This window comes from Apium graveolens, chromosome 7 (assembly GCF_009905375.1).
Source record: "Apium graveolens cultivar Ventura chromosome 7, ASM990537v1, whole genome shotgun sequence".
Classification (NCBI taxonomy): Eukaryota; Viridiplantae; Streptophyta; class Magnoliopsida; order Apiales; family Apiaceae; genus Apium; species Apium graveolens.
In genome coordinates this window covers 126080077-126096890 of record NC_133653.1, presented here as the reverse complement: position 1 = coordinate 126096890, position 16814 = coordinate 126080077, and the positions used below count along the sequence as shown (strand labels likewise).

At 38.4% G+C, this 16814-nt stretch overlaps 1 protein-coding gene and 1 non-coding gene across 2 annotated transcripts; one reads left to right on the top strand and one right to left on the bottom strand.

The window, feature by feature from the left end:
• Positions 1-6118: 6118 nt before the first annotated feature.
• On the bottom strand, positions 6119-6511 carry LOC141674026 (uncharacterized). Its single transcript, XM_074480753.1, has one exon. It carries the CDS (start codon positions 6509-6511, stop codon positions 6119-6121), a length of 393 nt encoding a protein of 130 aa, XP_074336854.1.
• A 1136-nt stretch (positions 6512-7647) lies between these two features.
• LOC141676299 (small nucleolar RNA R71) lies at positions 7648-7754 on the top strand. Its single transcript, XR_012556897.1, has one exon. It is a non-coding gene; the product is annotated as a small nucleolar RNA R71 (small nucleolar RNA).
• The last annotated feature ends 9060 nt before the right edge of the window (positions 7755-16814 follow it).

The window sequence follows — 16814 nt, the reverse complement described above, 5'->3', positions numbered from 1 at the left end:
CAAGGATATTCACTTTGAGTTTAACAAAAACACCATCATGCAAAGTCAACACATAAGTTTTCTACTCTAAACTCTTGAGATATACATGAACAACATGTAGGGAGTAAGATTACTTGATTATAGGATGCTTATTTGAGTGAAGAAATGAAGAAAGGAGGGAATGAGAGTCTCGATTTTAGAAGGGCCGAGAGGGAGGGAGAGAAAGCCGAGAGGGGGGTGGAGAAGAAGAGGAGAGTGAAGTGGTGGGGTGAAAGTGGAGTGGTGATCACTCTTTGATTTGTTTTTATGTCTTGATTTGACTATAATGTGAGTGGGTTTGGGAAATGACAAGAGTAACCTTCTAGCTAGAGTTAGGCTATCTTGCATGCAAGGTCAAGGAGGTAATTTGGCTAATAAATCATGAGTTAGTGGGTTTGGAAATGTCTTCTTTGTCCTTGAAGAGAATAGAAGGGTGGTTTGCATACAAGGGCTTCCTTGTAATTTGCTAATTATCACAACTAAAATTTGTAAAGATTTATTTTTATAAAATAAAATACAAGTTCAAAAATTATAAAATTTATACCATAAAATAACTTGGATTTTCAGAAATTTTATAAAATCACTTTCAAAATTTGTGAACAAAATTACTTTTAAAAGAAAATTTCTCCAAGGTTTAGAATATTCCTTATAAATCAAAAATAAAGGAAATAAATAAACTTTTGCTTTGAAAATTCATATACTACATAAAGCAAATTTAAAATGCAGAAATTTTCATTCACACAAACGTACAATAATTGAATATATTTGCATTCGACTTTAAAATTATAACAAATTCACAAATAATATTACACGAAAAGGCCGGTAGTAACACGTTAGGTTAGCGGATCCCAGACTATAACAACCTTAGGTCGCTATGCACAAAGTCCCCTAGAACTTAATAGCTCGAGTATTAAAGACCTCACTCGTGGTCAATTATGCATAAATACATATATTTTTTCTTTTCTTTTTTCCTCTTTTTTTCCTTTTTTTCAATGATTTCTGAATGAGTGTGTTTCGCTCGATCTCATTCAACCCTAAACTACTCATATAAATATGAGCCGGCTACTAGCCATTTGACGCCTAATTTTATTCACAACAAGCAATGAATTCCATGTTTTTCCTTAGTTTAAAAATCAGTGTTCCTACGTTATTACGAGAATAGAAAAAATTCTAAATATAACCAAGTGATTAAATTTTAACAAACAAACAAGTATGATCATGATCTAGTTTAAAAGCAACCTCTAAGACTTGTGAAAAAAACTTTGTTTCTGGGCATGAAAATCAATTCATTAGGACTTAATTATCCCTCTATTCGACATCACTACACCCAAATCAACATCAACCTACCAATCAAAAACAGCTCATCCTACGGGATCATGCTATATGCATGCAAATGCAACTACATGGACTCACATAATAACATGAACAGATATCCAAAAAAATATGACCTATATGAACAATCATGCAAAAATAATGAACGAACTATAACTAAACATTCAATATGAATCTATATGAACACGACACACAACTAATCCTTGCATTATCACCCCCAAACTTAAAATATTCAATGTCCTCATTGAAGGTAAGAATAAGGATACAAGGCATACCGTCGTCGGTGGGATCACCCTCCTCGGGTGGAGAATCAGGTGGCGGGTAAACAGTGCTCGCTCCAAATACAGGCTAATTAGGGATGGCAACGGGTCAGGTTCAGATCGGGTATTGTAAAATCCAAATCCAAATATTTTTGGGTTATCCAAATCCAAATCTGCCGGGTTTCGAATTGGATCGGGTATTTTTTGGGTATCCAAAATTACGAATAATGTAGTCAAATTTAATGTTATTTATACATACAAATACTATTAATCACATTTATATGATAGCAAAAATTAAAATACATTAACATATTTTATTGCACAGGTTGACACAATGAGTAATATGTAAGATATGTTGATAACATAATATTTAGTATTTTATCACAGATTATTTTTTTATAAATATATACAAAGTACATCTTATATAATAAACGTTGATTTTGAAATAAAAAGTTATAATTTAGTAAATAAGTATTGACAATCTTGATAATAATATACTATTACTCAAATAATACAAGAAAAATATGTAAATGATAATGTATTACATCTAAAATATTACATATAATCTATAATAAATGTGTCGGGTTTTTAATCGGGTTTCGGGTTTAGATCGGGTTTTGATTGAATTTCGGATTTCGGATCGGGTATCGATTTGGTGTAGTTGAAATCCAAATCGAAATCCAAAATTTCGGGTTCGGTATATCCAAAACTTTGGATTTCAGATCGGATATCCGTCAGATCAGATTAATTTGCCATCCCTAAGGCTAATCGACCTCGACATCAGTGGCTCTAAGAGCAAGACTCATAGCCCGTGTCAAATCCTGGGCAAAACAGCTGTGAATGTCATGCATGGCATCCATACGCCTAGTCAATCTCCTGTACTGAGCATCTCCAAGCCCAGTCCTATCCTCTGTCTGCTGTGCACGAGAAGATCTACCGGCTGCAAGAGAGGATCTAGCAGCTGCCTACTGTTCCTGAGAAGACCCCCCTGCATACGTCTGGTCATCTGATTTTATGTTTTTTCACTCTTTTTTTCTTTTCCAGGGACTTCGCGCGGGCGCACCGTGTAGAGCACGGGCGCGCCGCACTTTTGGAAAGAATTTCAGTTTTTTGATTATTTTTTTCTTCAGTAAAAATATAACAAATGCATGGGTTGCCTCCCATGAAGCGCTTGTTTTACGTTTTTAGCTTGACATGAAACTTCAACTTCAAGTCGTAGCAAGAACGATGCTCACCACCTCACGGTTCACCATATCCCCATAATAATGCTTCAACCTCTGAGCATTTACTTTGAACGCTTAGTCCGGATGCTTATCAAAAATTTCCACAGCGCCATATAGAAACACAGTTTTGACAATGAACGGACCTGACCACCGTGACTTAAGCTTTCCTAGGAAAAGTCAGAGATGAGAGTTGAATAATAGAACTTGCTAACCAGCCACAAATTTCTTGTGCACTAACCTCCTATCATGCCATCTCTTGACCTTCTCCTTGTATAACTTGTTATTTTCATAAGCCTGTAGATGAAATTCCTCGAGTTCATTAAGTTGGAGCATTTTCTTTTCCCCAGCAGCTTCCATTTCAAGATTCATTTTCTTCAAAACCCAATATGCTTTATGTTCTAGCTCCGCAGACAAATGACACGCCTTACCATATACTAACTGGAAAGGAGACATGCCTAGAGGAGTCTTGAATGATGTTCTATAGGCCCAAACAGCTTCATATACCTTCAAAGACCAATCTTTTTATGAGGACTCACAACCTTTGCCAAGATTCGCTTGATATCTCAATTAGAGACTTCAGCTTGCCCATTAGTTTGAGGATGATAAGCTGTGGCCACACGATGATTCACATGATATCTTTCCATTAATACAGTAAAGTTGCGATTGCAGAAATGAGATCTCTCATCACTGATTATGACCCTTGGAGTACTGAAACATGTGAATATCTGCTTATGAAGAAAATTGATCACCACCTTAGCATCGTTGGATGGAAAAGCTTTAACCTCAACCCATTAAGACACATAATCCACCGACAAAAGAATATATTGATTATTGCATGTAGAGACAAATGGTCCCATGAAGTTTATTCCCCACACATCAAAAATATCAACTTCGAGAAGCATATTGAGAGGCATCTCGTCTCTCTTGGACATATTTCCAAGTCATTGGCAGCGATCACATCTCAACATGAACTGATGAGCATCTTTAAACAAAGTAGGCCAGAAAAATCCTGCTTGATGAATACGGGTAGCTTTCTTTTCTCCACCATAATGGCCACCATACACAGTAGAATGACAGTCTCGCAAGATATCCTCCGTCGCACGATACGGAATGCACCTCCTGATATTCTGATCTGCCCCATGTCTAAACAAGAACGACTCGTCCCATTGATACCACTTCACCTCATGTAGAAACTTCTTCCTTTGAGCATAAGAAAGTTCCAGGGGAATAACATTACTCACAAGATAGTTCATAATATCTGCAAACTATGGTTCTTCTTCTTGCACCCCAAAAAGTTGATCATCTGGAAAAGATTTATTGATCAACGTCTTATCCTGTGAAGCTTTGCCGTGATCTTCCAAATGTGAGAGATGATCCGCTACCTGATTTTCTATACCTTCCCTGTCTTTGATTTCCTGCTCAAATTCCTGTAACAAAAGAATCCATCAAATCAATTGAGGTTTTGAATCTTTGTTCGAGCCTAGATATCGAATATCAGCATGATCAGTGTAAACCGTCACTTTTGTCCCAAGCAAATAAGATCGAATTTTCTCGAAACCGTAGATAATTGCGAAAAGCTCCTTCTATGTAGTAGTGTAATTCAGCTGAGCACCATTAAGGGTTTTAATAGCATAGTAAACCACATGAAAAATGCTCTTTTTTCTCTGGCCAAGAACAGCTCCAACTGCAAAATCACTAGCATCACACATCATCTCGAAGAGATCATTCCAATCAGGTGTAGTAATAACAGGTGTTGTAGTCAAACTCTTTTTCAAACTCTCGAAAGTAGCCAAATATTCCTCATCAAATTTGAAGGGAACATCCTTCTCCAACAGATTACACAAGGGTTTAGAGATTTTGGAGAAGTCTTTGATGAATCGCCGATAAAAACCCGCGTGACCAAAAAAACTGCGGATTCCTTTAACTGAGATTGGTGGAGGAAGATTTTCAATAACCCCCACTTTGGCCTTATCCACTTCAAGACCTTTTCTAGATACCTTGTGCCCAAGAATAATACCCTGTTGTACCATGAAATGACATTTTTCCCAGTTGAGCACCAGATTGGTCTCAACGCATCTTTTCAGCACCAAGCCAAGATTATGCAAACACTCATCATAAGAAGTTCCGCACACGGAAAAGTCATCCATGAACACCTCCACATTAGTACCAATCATGTCTGAGAATATGACCATCATGCATCTCTGAAAAGTAGCTGGTGCACCACAAAGTCCGAAAGAAACTCGACGAAAAGCTAAAGTGCCAAAAGGACAAGTAAAAGTGGTCTTCTCTTGATCTTCCGAGACAATGCAAATCTGATTATAGCCCGAATACCCATCCAGAAGACAATAATACTCATGGCTAGCCAACCTGTCAAGTATTTGATCAATGAATGAAAGAGGGAAGTGATCTTTCCTGGTGGCTTTATTCAACTTCTGATAATCCATGCATACTCTCCATCCCGTGACTATCCGAGTAGGAATGAGCTCATTCTTTTCATTAACAACAACTGTAATGTCTCCTTTCTTAGGAACACACTGTAATGGGCTCACCCATGAACTATCAGAAATAGGATAGATGATCCATGTATCCAGCCATTTAAGTATCTCTTTCTTCACCACCTCTTTCATGATAGGATTGGGTCTCCTTTGTTGTTCAACGGTTAGTTTACTTCCTTCCTCAAACAGAATTTGTATGCATACAATAAGAAGTGCTGATTCCCCTGATATCTGCTATAGTCCATCCGATTGCTAATTTAAACTCTCTTAGAATTCTCAAGAGCTTGTCTTCATCACTACCTGAAAGGTCAGATGCGCTAATAACAGGAAAAGTAGATGCATCACCTAAAAACGCATAACTCAAGTGATCAGGAAGTGGTTTTAGTTCAAGTGTGGGAGCTTCCTCAATAGATGGTTTGAGATGCTCCTGATAATTTTTAAGCTCTGATAATCCAAGAGACTCGAATGGCAAGTCCAATCTCCTTTTCCATGGAGATACATTCAAATACTACATTTGATATTCCCCTTCTTCATCTTCACTATCAGATTCCCCTGTTAAGGCTCTCTCTAAGGTGTCAGTCCTTAGTAATGAATCAAGCTTCAAATTCACTACAGAGTCGACCAACTCTACTTTTAAGCACTCTTCTTCATCAGTAGGGAATTTCATTTCATTTAAGATATTAAAGGTAACGTCCTGATCCCGAACCCTCATAGTAAGCTCACCCTTCTGCACATCGATCAGAGTCCGACCACTAGCTAAGAATGGTCATCCCAAGATAATGGGAATCTTCTAATCTTCCTCAAAGTCGAGAATGACAAAATCAGCAGGGAAGATGAGTTTGTCCACCTTAACCAATACATCCTCCACTACACCTCGCGGATAAGTGATGGATCGATCAACCAGTTGTAAGGACATGTTTACAGGTTTTGGATCAGGCAGACCAAGTTTCTTCAAGATAGATAATGGCATCAGATTGATGCTAGATCCCAAGTCACACAAGCACTTGTCAAAAGAAAAGTTTCCAATAGTGCATGGTATCGTTAAGCTTCCCGGATCTTTAAGTTTAGGAGGTAGTTTTTGTTGCAGTATAACACCGCACTCTTCCGTTAAAGTAACTGTTTCCAACTCTTCAAGTTTAAGCTTCCGAGAAAGACCCTTCATGAACTTAGCATAGCTCGGCATTTGTTCTAGGGCTTCCGAAAAAGTTTTGTTAATATGAAATTTCTTGAAAACCTCCAGAAACTTGGTAAATTATTTATCGAACTTCTGCTTCTGAAGTCTTTTAGGATATGGAGGAGGCGAATGGACATTTTTATCTCCTGTATTTTGCTCAGGAGTAGTGTTTTCAGGAGAAGTCTTCTTCATTTCCGCTTCGATCCCCTTCTGATCAGCTTTTTCCTCAAGAATTGGATTTTCTAAAGTTGGCAAGGGCGCGGACGCGCTTGATATGGGTGTGGGCGCGCATACTTTCTGGAGAAATTTTTCAGATTTTTCGTTTTGATGATTTTTAGGGCTAGCGACCTTTCCAGACCTCAAGGTGATTTCCTTCAACTGTTCTTTGACTTCCCTCTTGCCTGGATTAACATCTACATCACTAGGAAGAGTTCCTTGTGGTCGGTTCAATAAAGCATTGGCAATTTGCCTATTTGATTCTCCAGAGTTTTGATTGAAACCGCTTGGCTTTTATACATCAGCCTCAACTCCTCTAATTCAGATTTTCATTAAAAGATGGACCTGCACCTCCATGAGATTGTTGTTGCATTCCCTAGGGCTGAAATTGTTGCCTTGGTACAAACTGTTGCCGAAAACCAGGAGGATTGAAAGGTATATTTCCAAACTGCTGGTAAGGTTGGTACATACCACCCTGATTATTGCTCCAGCTGAAGATATGAATGTTGTGTTTTTTAGGATGATAAGTGGCAGGAGCTGGTTGCTGCGACCTCTGAAAGTTGCTCACAAACTCAGCTGATTCACTAGATATAGCACATTGCTCCATCGTATGCGAACCTGCACAAAGCTCACATACACTAGTTATCTGATGAACACCATAGTTAGTCATATAATCGACCTTCATAGTCAATACTTTTACCTAAGCAGCTATAGCCGTAGCTGTATCAACCTCCAGAATTCTTACTACCTTGACTTGTGGTAGTCTTTGAGTTGGATTCTGATATTAATTAGCGGCCATCATCTCAATTAGCTCATAAACTTCCTCATAGCTTTTAGCCCATAAAGCTCCACCTAATGCTGCATCGAGCATAGGTCTTGACTGTGTTCCCAAACCATTATAAAAGTAATTTATCACCATCCAGTCAGGCATTCCATGATGATGACACTTCTTAAGCATCTCCTTATAGTGCTCCCAGGCTTCATATAGAGATACACCTGATTGCTGCACAAATTGAGTAAGAGCATTCCTGATTGTAGCTGTCTTTGCCATAGGGAAGAATTTAGTAAGAAATTTCTGAGCAAGATCCTCACATGTCGCAATAGAACCTGGTGGTAGAAAGTGCAACCAGTTTTTAGCTTTATCCCTCAGAGAAAATGGGAAAAGTCTCAGTTTCACAGCATCTTCAGAAACAGTATTGAATTTGAAGGTGTCGCAGATCTCGATGAAATCCCTAATATGCATATTCGGATCTTCCGTTGGAGAACCCCCAAACTAGACTGAATTCTGAACCATTTGAATCGTGCCAAGCTTGATTTTAAAGGTATTAGCTGCACTGGCTGGTCTGACAATGCTAGACTGAATGTCATTGATATTCGGTTGAAAATAATCCTTCAGCGCTTTCGTTTCTGCTGATGGTTCTCCCATTGCAACAAAAACTTCTTCTTCAAAATTTTCAACTTCTTCAAAAACTTCTTTTTCCTCTTCTTCAACTTCTTCTAGTGTTTCCTTATAAGATTGAGAACGTGTTCGCATACACGCTCTCTAGAGTACCTGAAATACATGAACAAAGTAAAACTTGTAAGAAAATAATCTGAGTCAGTGATCTTTAACGACCACTGATGAAAAGTACATAAACTAAATTTAACATTGATCCCCGGCAGCGGCGCCAAAAACTTGTGCGCACAAAAACACGCAAGCGTACGCGATCACAAGTAGTATAAGATTAAGTTAAGTTCGTTCCCACAGAGACCGTTTTAAATAGAATATGCACTTATGCAACAATGTATGGTTATTATTCACTGCTAAGACAAGTATCAATTTTGAGTTGATTAACTAATTAAAGTGATTATACTATCATGCATTAATTAAGAGAATAAAACTGATTTACTTATATGAGATAAAACATAGGATTCTAACTTCATTAAATACTTCATTCATAGTTTATGCCTTTAATCTTAGCATATGATGATGATGACATGTCACACCCCCAACTTAAATAGCAAAATAATTATAGCTATTACATCATTTTAATGAGTATTACACAACCAAAATCCAAGATCTTACAGTTTAGGGTTTGGAACAGCCCAACACTACCAACTATTACATCTGATTACAAATACCGAGTCCTCACACAACTATTATTACTTATTCTACCTGAGCTCGAACATAAACATCAGCATCACAGGTCTTACGGGCAGTCTGCTTGAATCTAACCATGGCTGCTAGCTGTAATATCAGGGTAAAGCAAGAAGTGAGCCAAAAGCTCAACAAGTGCTAACAATACAACGCAAAGCATAAATCGAGATATACCTTTAGGAATGACAATGGAATGACATAATCAATGATAATCGAGAGATAAAACTTATGTGAGTTGGCATCATTTTGCTTACATCAAAACAAATTTTAAAACCATTCTTAATCAAAATCATTTTATGACGCTACGGATTACAGCCGGTGATCAGCCGCGAAGTAATCCCGAACCTCGCTGGGTTCTAAAACATTATTGGGAATCCCTAGGCAACTTTTAAGCCTAATATAAGTGTGGAAAGGACTCGCGTCTCAGTCCAGATCCACCATTCAAGAAAACATTTGTCCCCCTTTGGGACTGAAAAATCCACCTTTTATTCATTTCGAAAACTGATGCCGATTTATGACAAAATCTCTTTTGACTGAAATCATTTTTATCAGGGGATTATAGATCAACTTGAAACACTGGAATTCTGACTCTAAATCTCAGGGCCATGATCTACTAGACTTTACTATATTAGGGTAATCGAGAGATTTCCATAAACAAGAATTTTGACAAGGAAATTAAGCAAGGCTATTGGATAATATGGAAGAGTAATGCCAAACTAGGCTTAAAGCAATGGTTGTAGACAAGGTATAGGTATTAGAACATCAAGGAGATAAGCATCACTGGTTCCAATAGGATAGAGGTGCTAAAATATAAAGGAAGTGATCATCAGCTCAAGATATAACAGGGCATCAAGCTTTAGGGTAAGGATAGGGTTATCAAACAATCATGAATGAATTTAAGAAAAGATTGGCTTTTAGATATCAAGATAAAGTTTCTATCGAGGTTATTTCAAGAGTTGAATCAAAGCATCAGGGTGCAACATCAAGATTTCTCAGGGATCAATAGCATGATAATCAAAAGGATCAATAAGGTATTATAACACATCTCTATTTTATCATGGCATTAAACTATCATGAAAGACTTTTGAACTACTTGCAATACGTACTCGAGGGTTCATGGCATCTCTATGTAACTCAAAGATAAACAAAAGATACTCTTGATTTAAATATATCAAAATGACTCAGGATAATTGCATCGATATATATATGAACTGGTTACAGTAAATGCGAAGGTCAAGTTGAATCACTTGCCTTGAGATAGACTGGTCTGGTCTGACTGGTAGGAGCAACAACTGGAGCTTCACTCGACTTTTATGGCAAGTTTTCCCTCGTCTCGAGATCCTACATAAATAATAATAATCCTCATTATAATATATTCTTACCATCTTAACCTATTTACAACCCGAAATTAAACATGGATGGCACTTAGGCCTATACACACTTAATTCATATCCAACATTTATATTTTCAAATGTACACACGTAGCCACATAATCACATATCGTATATTAATACCAAATAACATCATATACACCATAATGCCACACTAGGCTTGGATGATCTCGACTCACCACTTAAGTTACTTGGTCGCTAACTAAACGAAGTCTTCGAATTTGGGCTTCCTAACTCAATGTGCCTTTCCTAAATTATCCAAAACCTATTGACCCTCACTTGTGCCTTTTGTTCTACTGACCTTATACTATCTTACAACTATGGTGGTCGACCTAATACTCACTTCTAAGTGTCCTAAAACTATGTGATAAGTGAAAGTGCTCACTGGTGCAAATTTCAGAATGGTAACTAAGGTTTCTTGAGTGCATTAGACACTCTTAAACTACAAGTTTTTCTTCAAAATTTTTACACAAGACTCTCCTGACCTAAGGGCATCTCACAAGCTTGATGTGGCTCAAAGGCCTGGCTTGGGCCTTCTTGGGCCTAAGCTAAAAGTCCAAGGTTCCCCTGTTTTTCTGGGCAGAAAATGCCCTGACTTGAGTTAACTTGTGACACATGGTTCTAGCTCATATCCTATGAACTATGGTTGGATAAACTTCTCTGACATACCCTCTAACTAAGGCCCAATTGGGCCTAATGAGGGCCTACCCATGACATGGCCAAATCTCCCTATTTCTAAGTTGCAACAAAACTGTCCCCTGCTGGACAGATTTTGTTATTCTACTTGTGCACCTAACCAAATGACATGCAAACCTCCAACCAACTCCTAAAACCTATTATATACTCCCCATACTAACTTCTGGTGGCTTGGGCCTCAAAGTGCACATCAATGACATGGTCAAAACTCACTCTAAACTCAGGGTACTAAACTGATTTTTCTGCAGAAACTATAACTCTCATTTTCCAAGGTTTTGACTTGACAAACCCAATTATCAACAACTAAATACTTAAACCAGGACCTATACTTGGTGTTCTACTGAACTAACTCCCTTTTTCTCAAAATACCCTTGGTGAGATCATCCTTACCTATGGTGCAACTATGGCAAAATAAAAGAGACTACTCTTAACAAATCATAAACCTTTATGCTTTTGAAACAACAAGATATATATTTTTATAAAAGATAACCACAAATTATTACCATGCAACAAGAAGCATAAATCCATATTATCACATTATTCCTACTGAAATTAAGGCTCACTAACAAAATCTTTTCCAAATGGTCAAAATCTTACAACAAACTAAGAGAATTCCACATGCATGCATGCCTTCGGGTTTTTCAAACCAAAACAACATTTTTTTCTACATATATTCCATCTTAAAATTGACATGCAAGCCTAGCCTATGGTATACCTAGATGATCACTTAGCATGCAAGGAGTTTTATCAAATTATCACCACAAAATTCAAGTCATTATCACATAAACATGCAAAAATTGATCAAAACAACAAGAATGATTTCAAGGACCATTCATTCGGCTCCCATATGGTCATGGCCGAATGAAATGGATGGAAATGGCCATTAAATCATCAAGATTTTCCTTCTCATGACTTGGCACTTATCCATTCATTGTAGTCCTCTCAAAAACAACCTTAAATCCATAAGAATCAAGATTGTATTTTGAGTTTCACTAAAACCTTTACATGCAACTTTAAAACTTAAACTTTTTACTCAAAACTCTTTGGAATATATGTGATCATGATATAGGAAGTAATATTTACTTGTATGGGAGGTGGGAACTTGAATGTGGAATGAAGAAAAGGGGAGGGGGTAGGATTTCGGCAAAAAGCCGAGAGGAAAGGTGGGAGGAGGGAGAGGAGAGGGAGGAAAAATGTAGAAATGGTGGAGTGATCATCATGATTGTTTGGTTTTTATTTGCCCACAAGTGAGTGGATGTGAGAAGTTACAGGAGTAACCCTCTAGCCAAAGTTAGGCAAGTTTGCATGCAAGGTCAAGGAGGTAATTTGGCTAGCAAATTGTGAGTTAGTGGGGTGGTTATTGACTCTTTAGCCCTTTGGTTAAATAGAAGAGAGTTTGCATGCAAGGTTATTCATGTAATTTGATAATTATTAAGCAACTAATTTCCAAAGATTTATTTTTATATAATAAAGTACAAGTTCAAAAATTATAAAATTTATACCATAAAATAACTTGGATTTTTAGAGACTTTATAAAATCATTTTCAAAATTTGTGTACAAAATGTCTTTTAAAAGAAAATTTTTTCCAAAGCTTAGAATATTCCTTATAAATCAAAAATAAAGAAATTAAATAAATTCTTGCTTTGAAAAAAATCATATACTACCCAGAGCAAATTTAAAATGCAGAAATTTTCACTCACACAAACGTACAAGCATTGAATATATTTTTATTTAACTTAATATTATTCACAAATAATATTACATAAAATGCCGGTCGTAACATCCTCTCCCCCTTAAGGGATTCTGTCCCCAGAATCTAAGAGAACAGATGAGGATACCGGGAACGCATATCAGACTCTAACTCCCAAGTCGACTCTTCGACCTTAGGGTTCCTCCAAAGTACTTTTACTAACTTTACGGATTTATTTCTAAGACTCTTTACTTGCCAGTCGAGTACTTTAACCGGTTGCTCCACAAATGACAGGTCTGCCTGAATTTCTACAGGTTCATATTCTATCATATGGCTAGCGTCAGGATTGTACTTCTTAAGCAACGACACATGGAACACATTATGCACATGCTGATACTGAGGTGGTAAGGCCAACTCGTAGGCCACCTTTCCTACTTGACTCAAAATCTCAAAAGGACCTACGTATCTAGGTGCTAACTTTCCTTTCTTGCCAAATCTTATCAACCCTTTCCTAGGTGACACTTTTAGTAACACAGCTTCGCCAATTTGGAATTGAACATCCTTACGCGCTGGATCTGCATACTTCCTCTGTCTATCTTGAGCAGCAAGCAACCTTTTCTGAATTAACTTGACTGAGTCATGCAACTGTTGTACCAATTCTGAGCCGAGAATTCTTCCTTCTCCTACTTCATCCCAACTTGTTGGTGATCTACATTTTCGCCCGTACAAAGCTTCATATGGTGGCATGCCGATACTGGAATGATAGCTATTGTTATATGAAAATTCAATCAATGGCAGGTGGTCGTCCCAACTTCCAGCAAAATCGATTGCACAACTGCGCAACATGTCTTCAATTGTTTGAATTGTTCTTTCACTCTGGCCATCAGTCTGCGGGTGATACGCCGTGCTCATATTCAACTTCGTGCCAAGACATTCCTGGAATTGCTTCCAGAATCTTGAGTTAAATCGGGGATCTCTGTCTGAAACTATTGATACAGGTACTCCATGCCTTAATACGATTTCGTGCACATACAGATGAACCAACTTGTCCAGTGACGACTTCTCATTTATTGGAAGGAAATGCGCCGACTTCGTAAGACGATCAATTATAACCCATATTGCGTCATGTCCGGACTTTGTTCGCGGTAGTCCTACTATAAAGTCCATAGCGATGTTTTCCCATTTCCATTCTGGAATCTTCAGGGGCTGAATTAATCCGCTTGGTCGTTGATGTTCTGCCTTTACTTTCTGACAGGTATAGCACTTCGCAACCCATTCTGCCACGTCTCTTTTCATATTTGGCCACCAAAAGTTCTTCTTTAAGTCTTGATACATCTTGGTGCTTCCCGGGTGGATTGAAAATTTCGAATGGTGGGCTTCATGGAGGATCTCATTCTTTAATTCAGATACATGGGGAATCCATATTCTGGATGAAAACCTTAGTATTCCTTGCTCATCCCTTTTAGTATTAATCTCTTCTCCAGATAACTGATTTTTCTCTTTTTCCATTACTTCCTCTTGATACTTCTTTATCTTTTCCAGTAGTGTTGGCTGAAAGGTCATTGCATGACAAACTTCTTTGACTTTCCCATAAGCACAAAGTTCCAATTCAAATTTTCCGATTTCTTCAGATAACTCTTTTGATGTTATCTTTGCATTCAATCTTTCCTTCCGACTCAGCGCATCGGCCACTACGTTCGCCTTTCCAGGATGGTAATTTATCGAACAGTCATAGTCCTTAATCAATTCCAGCCATCTCCTCTGCCTCATATTGAGCTCTTTCTGAGTAAAAATGTATTTTAAACTCTTGTGATCCGTGTAGATTTCACACTTTTCTCCATAGAGATAGTGTCTCCAAATCTTGAGTGCGAACACTATGGCGGCTAGTTCCAAGTCATGCGTCGGATACTTTAACTCGTGCGGCTTCAACTGTCTTGACGCATATGCTATTACCTTGCTGTGTTGCATCAACACACAACCCAAACCCTTATGTGAGGCATCGCTGAATATTACAAAATTCCCTTGATCATCTGGAAGTACTAACACCGGAGCTGTTACCAACTTCTGTTTTAACTCTTGAAAGCTATTTTCACATTCTGCACTCCATTCAAACTTTTGATTCTTTCTGGTTAACTTGGTCAATGGTGTGGCGATCTTCGAGAAATCCTTGACGAATCTTCTATAGTACCCGGCCAATCCTAGAAAACTTCGCACTTCCGTAGGAGTCCTTGGCCTCTCCCAACTCATAACTGCATCAATCTTTGCCGGATCCACTTTAATTCCATCACTTCCAATAACATGCCCCAAAAATTGAACTTCCTTTAACCAAAACTCACATTTGGTAAACTTGGCATACAACTTCTCTTGTCGGAGTATCTCCAAGGCTATCCAGAGATGCTGCATATGTTCTTCTTCCGATTTAGAATAAATAAGGATGTCATCAATAAATACCACGACAAATTTATCCAAATACTTCTTAAATACCCGATTCATCAGATCCATGAATGCGGCCGGAGCGTTGGTCAATCCAAACGGCATTACTAGGAATTCATAATGCCCATATCTAGTCCTAAATGCGGTCTTGGGAATATCTTCTTCCTTGATCTTTAATTGATGGTATCCCGATCTCAAGTCAATCTTCGAAAAACATTTTGCTCCCTTTAACTGATCAAAAAGGTCATCTATTCTTGGTAGCGGGTAGCGGTTCTTGATCGTTACTTTATTCAACTCCCGGTAATCTATGCATAGACGCATACTCCCATCTTTCTTCTTCACAAAGAGAACAGGTGCTCCCCATGGCGACGTACTTGGTCGTATCACTCCCTTATCCAATAATTCTTGTAGCTGGCTCGCCAACTCTTTCATTTCTGCTGGTGCCATCCTATACGGAGCCTTTGAAACTGGTTCCGTGCCTGGAGCAAGGTTGATCTCAAACTCAATCTGTCGATCTGGTGGTAAGCCTGGTAGTTCGTCGGGAAACACATCGGGGAACTCATTAACTACAGGAATATCTTCCATGCTGGGGCTGCCTCTCTCTGAATCCACTACATATGCTAGGAACGACTCACAACCTTTTCTAAGTAACTTCTTAGCCTGAATAATTGTAAGAAATAGTCGCTCTTGCCTCTGTCCCTTAAATACTACCTTCTCTCCACTCTTCGTCTTTAAATACACTCTCTTGGTCTTACAATTTATCTGAGCGCTATTCTCTCCTAACCAATCCATTCCTAAGATTATATCAAACTCTCCCAGCTTGAAGAGTATCAAGTCGGCCGAGAACTTATATCCCGAAATATCAATCTCACATTTTGGACAAAATTGATTCACAGGAATCTTCTCTTGGTTCGCAATTACCACATTTACTACCTCACTCATAACCGTTTTATCACATTGGATCTTATCAACAAAAGATTCTGATATGAAAGATCTTGTGGCTCCCGAATCAATCAATACTTTAGCTTTGACATTATTGAGTAAAAGTGTACCTGCTATCACCTCAGAATTCTGAACAGCATCTTTCATCTTTAGGTCAAATGTCCTGGCTGTTGCTTGCGGGGTTGGTGCGGGTGGTGGAGGTAATGCCAATACCTCAGCTGGCACGCTTGCACTGGTACTTGCCACGTTCATCAGAGCTCTGACTGGTCCTGTTGCCTTACACTCCCTAGCCATGTGTCCAGTCTTCCCACATTTGTAGCACGTAACTCCCGGCTTCGGCATCTTGCACTCATTGGCCAAATGTCCTTTCTGATTGCACCTATAACAGGTCATACTCAGCTTATTGCATACTCCGGGGTGCCTTCTTCCACAGTGCTTGCATTCTGGCCTCTGGAACCTGTTTTCTCCAACTTGCCCTTGGCTTGCCTGATTGTTCCCTTTTGATTCTTGCCTTTTGCCCAAATTTCCTTTCCTTTGAAAATTTCCGCCCTTCTGGAAACCAATCCTCTTTACATTCCGATCTTGCGAACTTCCAGCTTCAGACTTTTCTCCATAAAATGGAACCTTCCTCTTCTTGTTATCCCTCTCTTTCCTTGACTGCATCCCATTATTCTCAATCAGAGCAGCTTTCTGTACTACTCCCGCATAAGTTTCAAGCTCAAACATAGCCACCCTATCTCTGATCCAAGGCTCCAATCCTTGCTGAAATTTCTTTGCTTTTTCTTCCTCAGTGTTAGTATACTTTG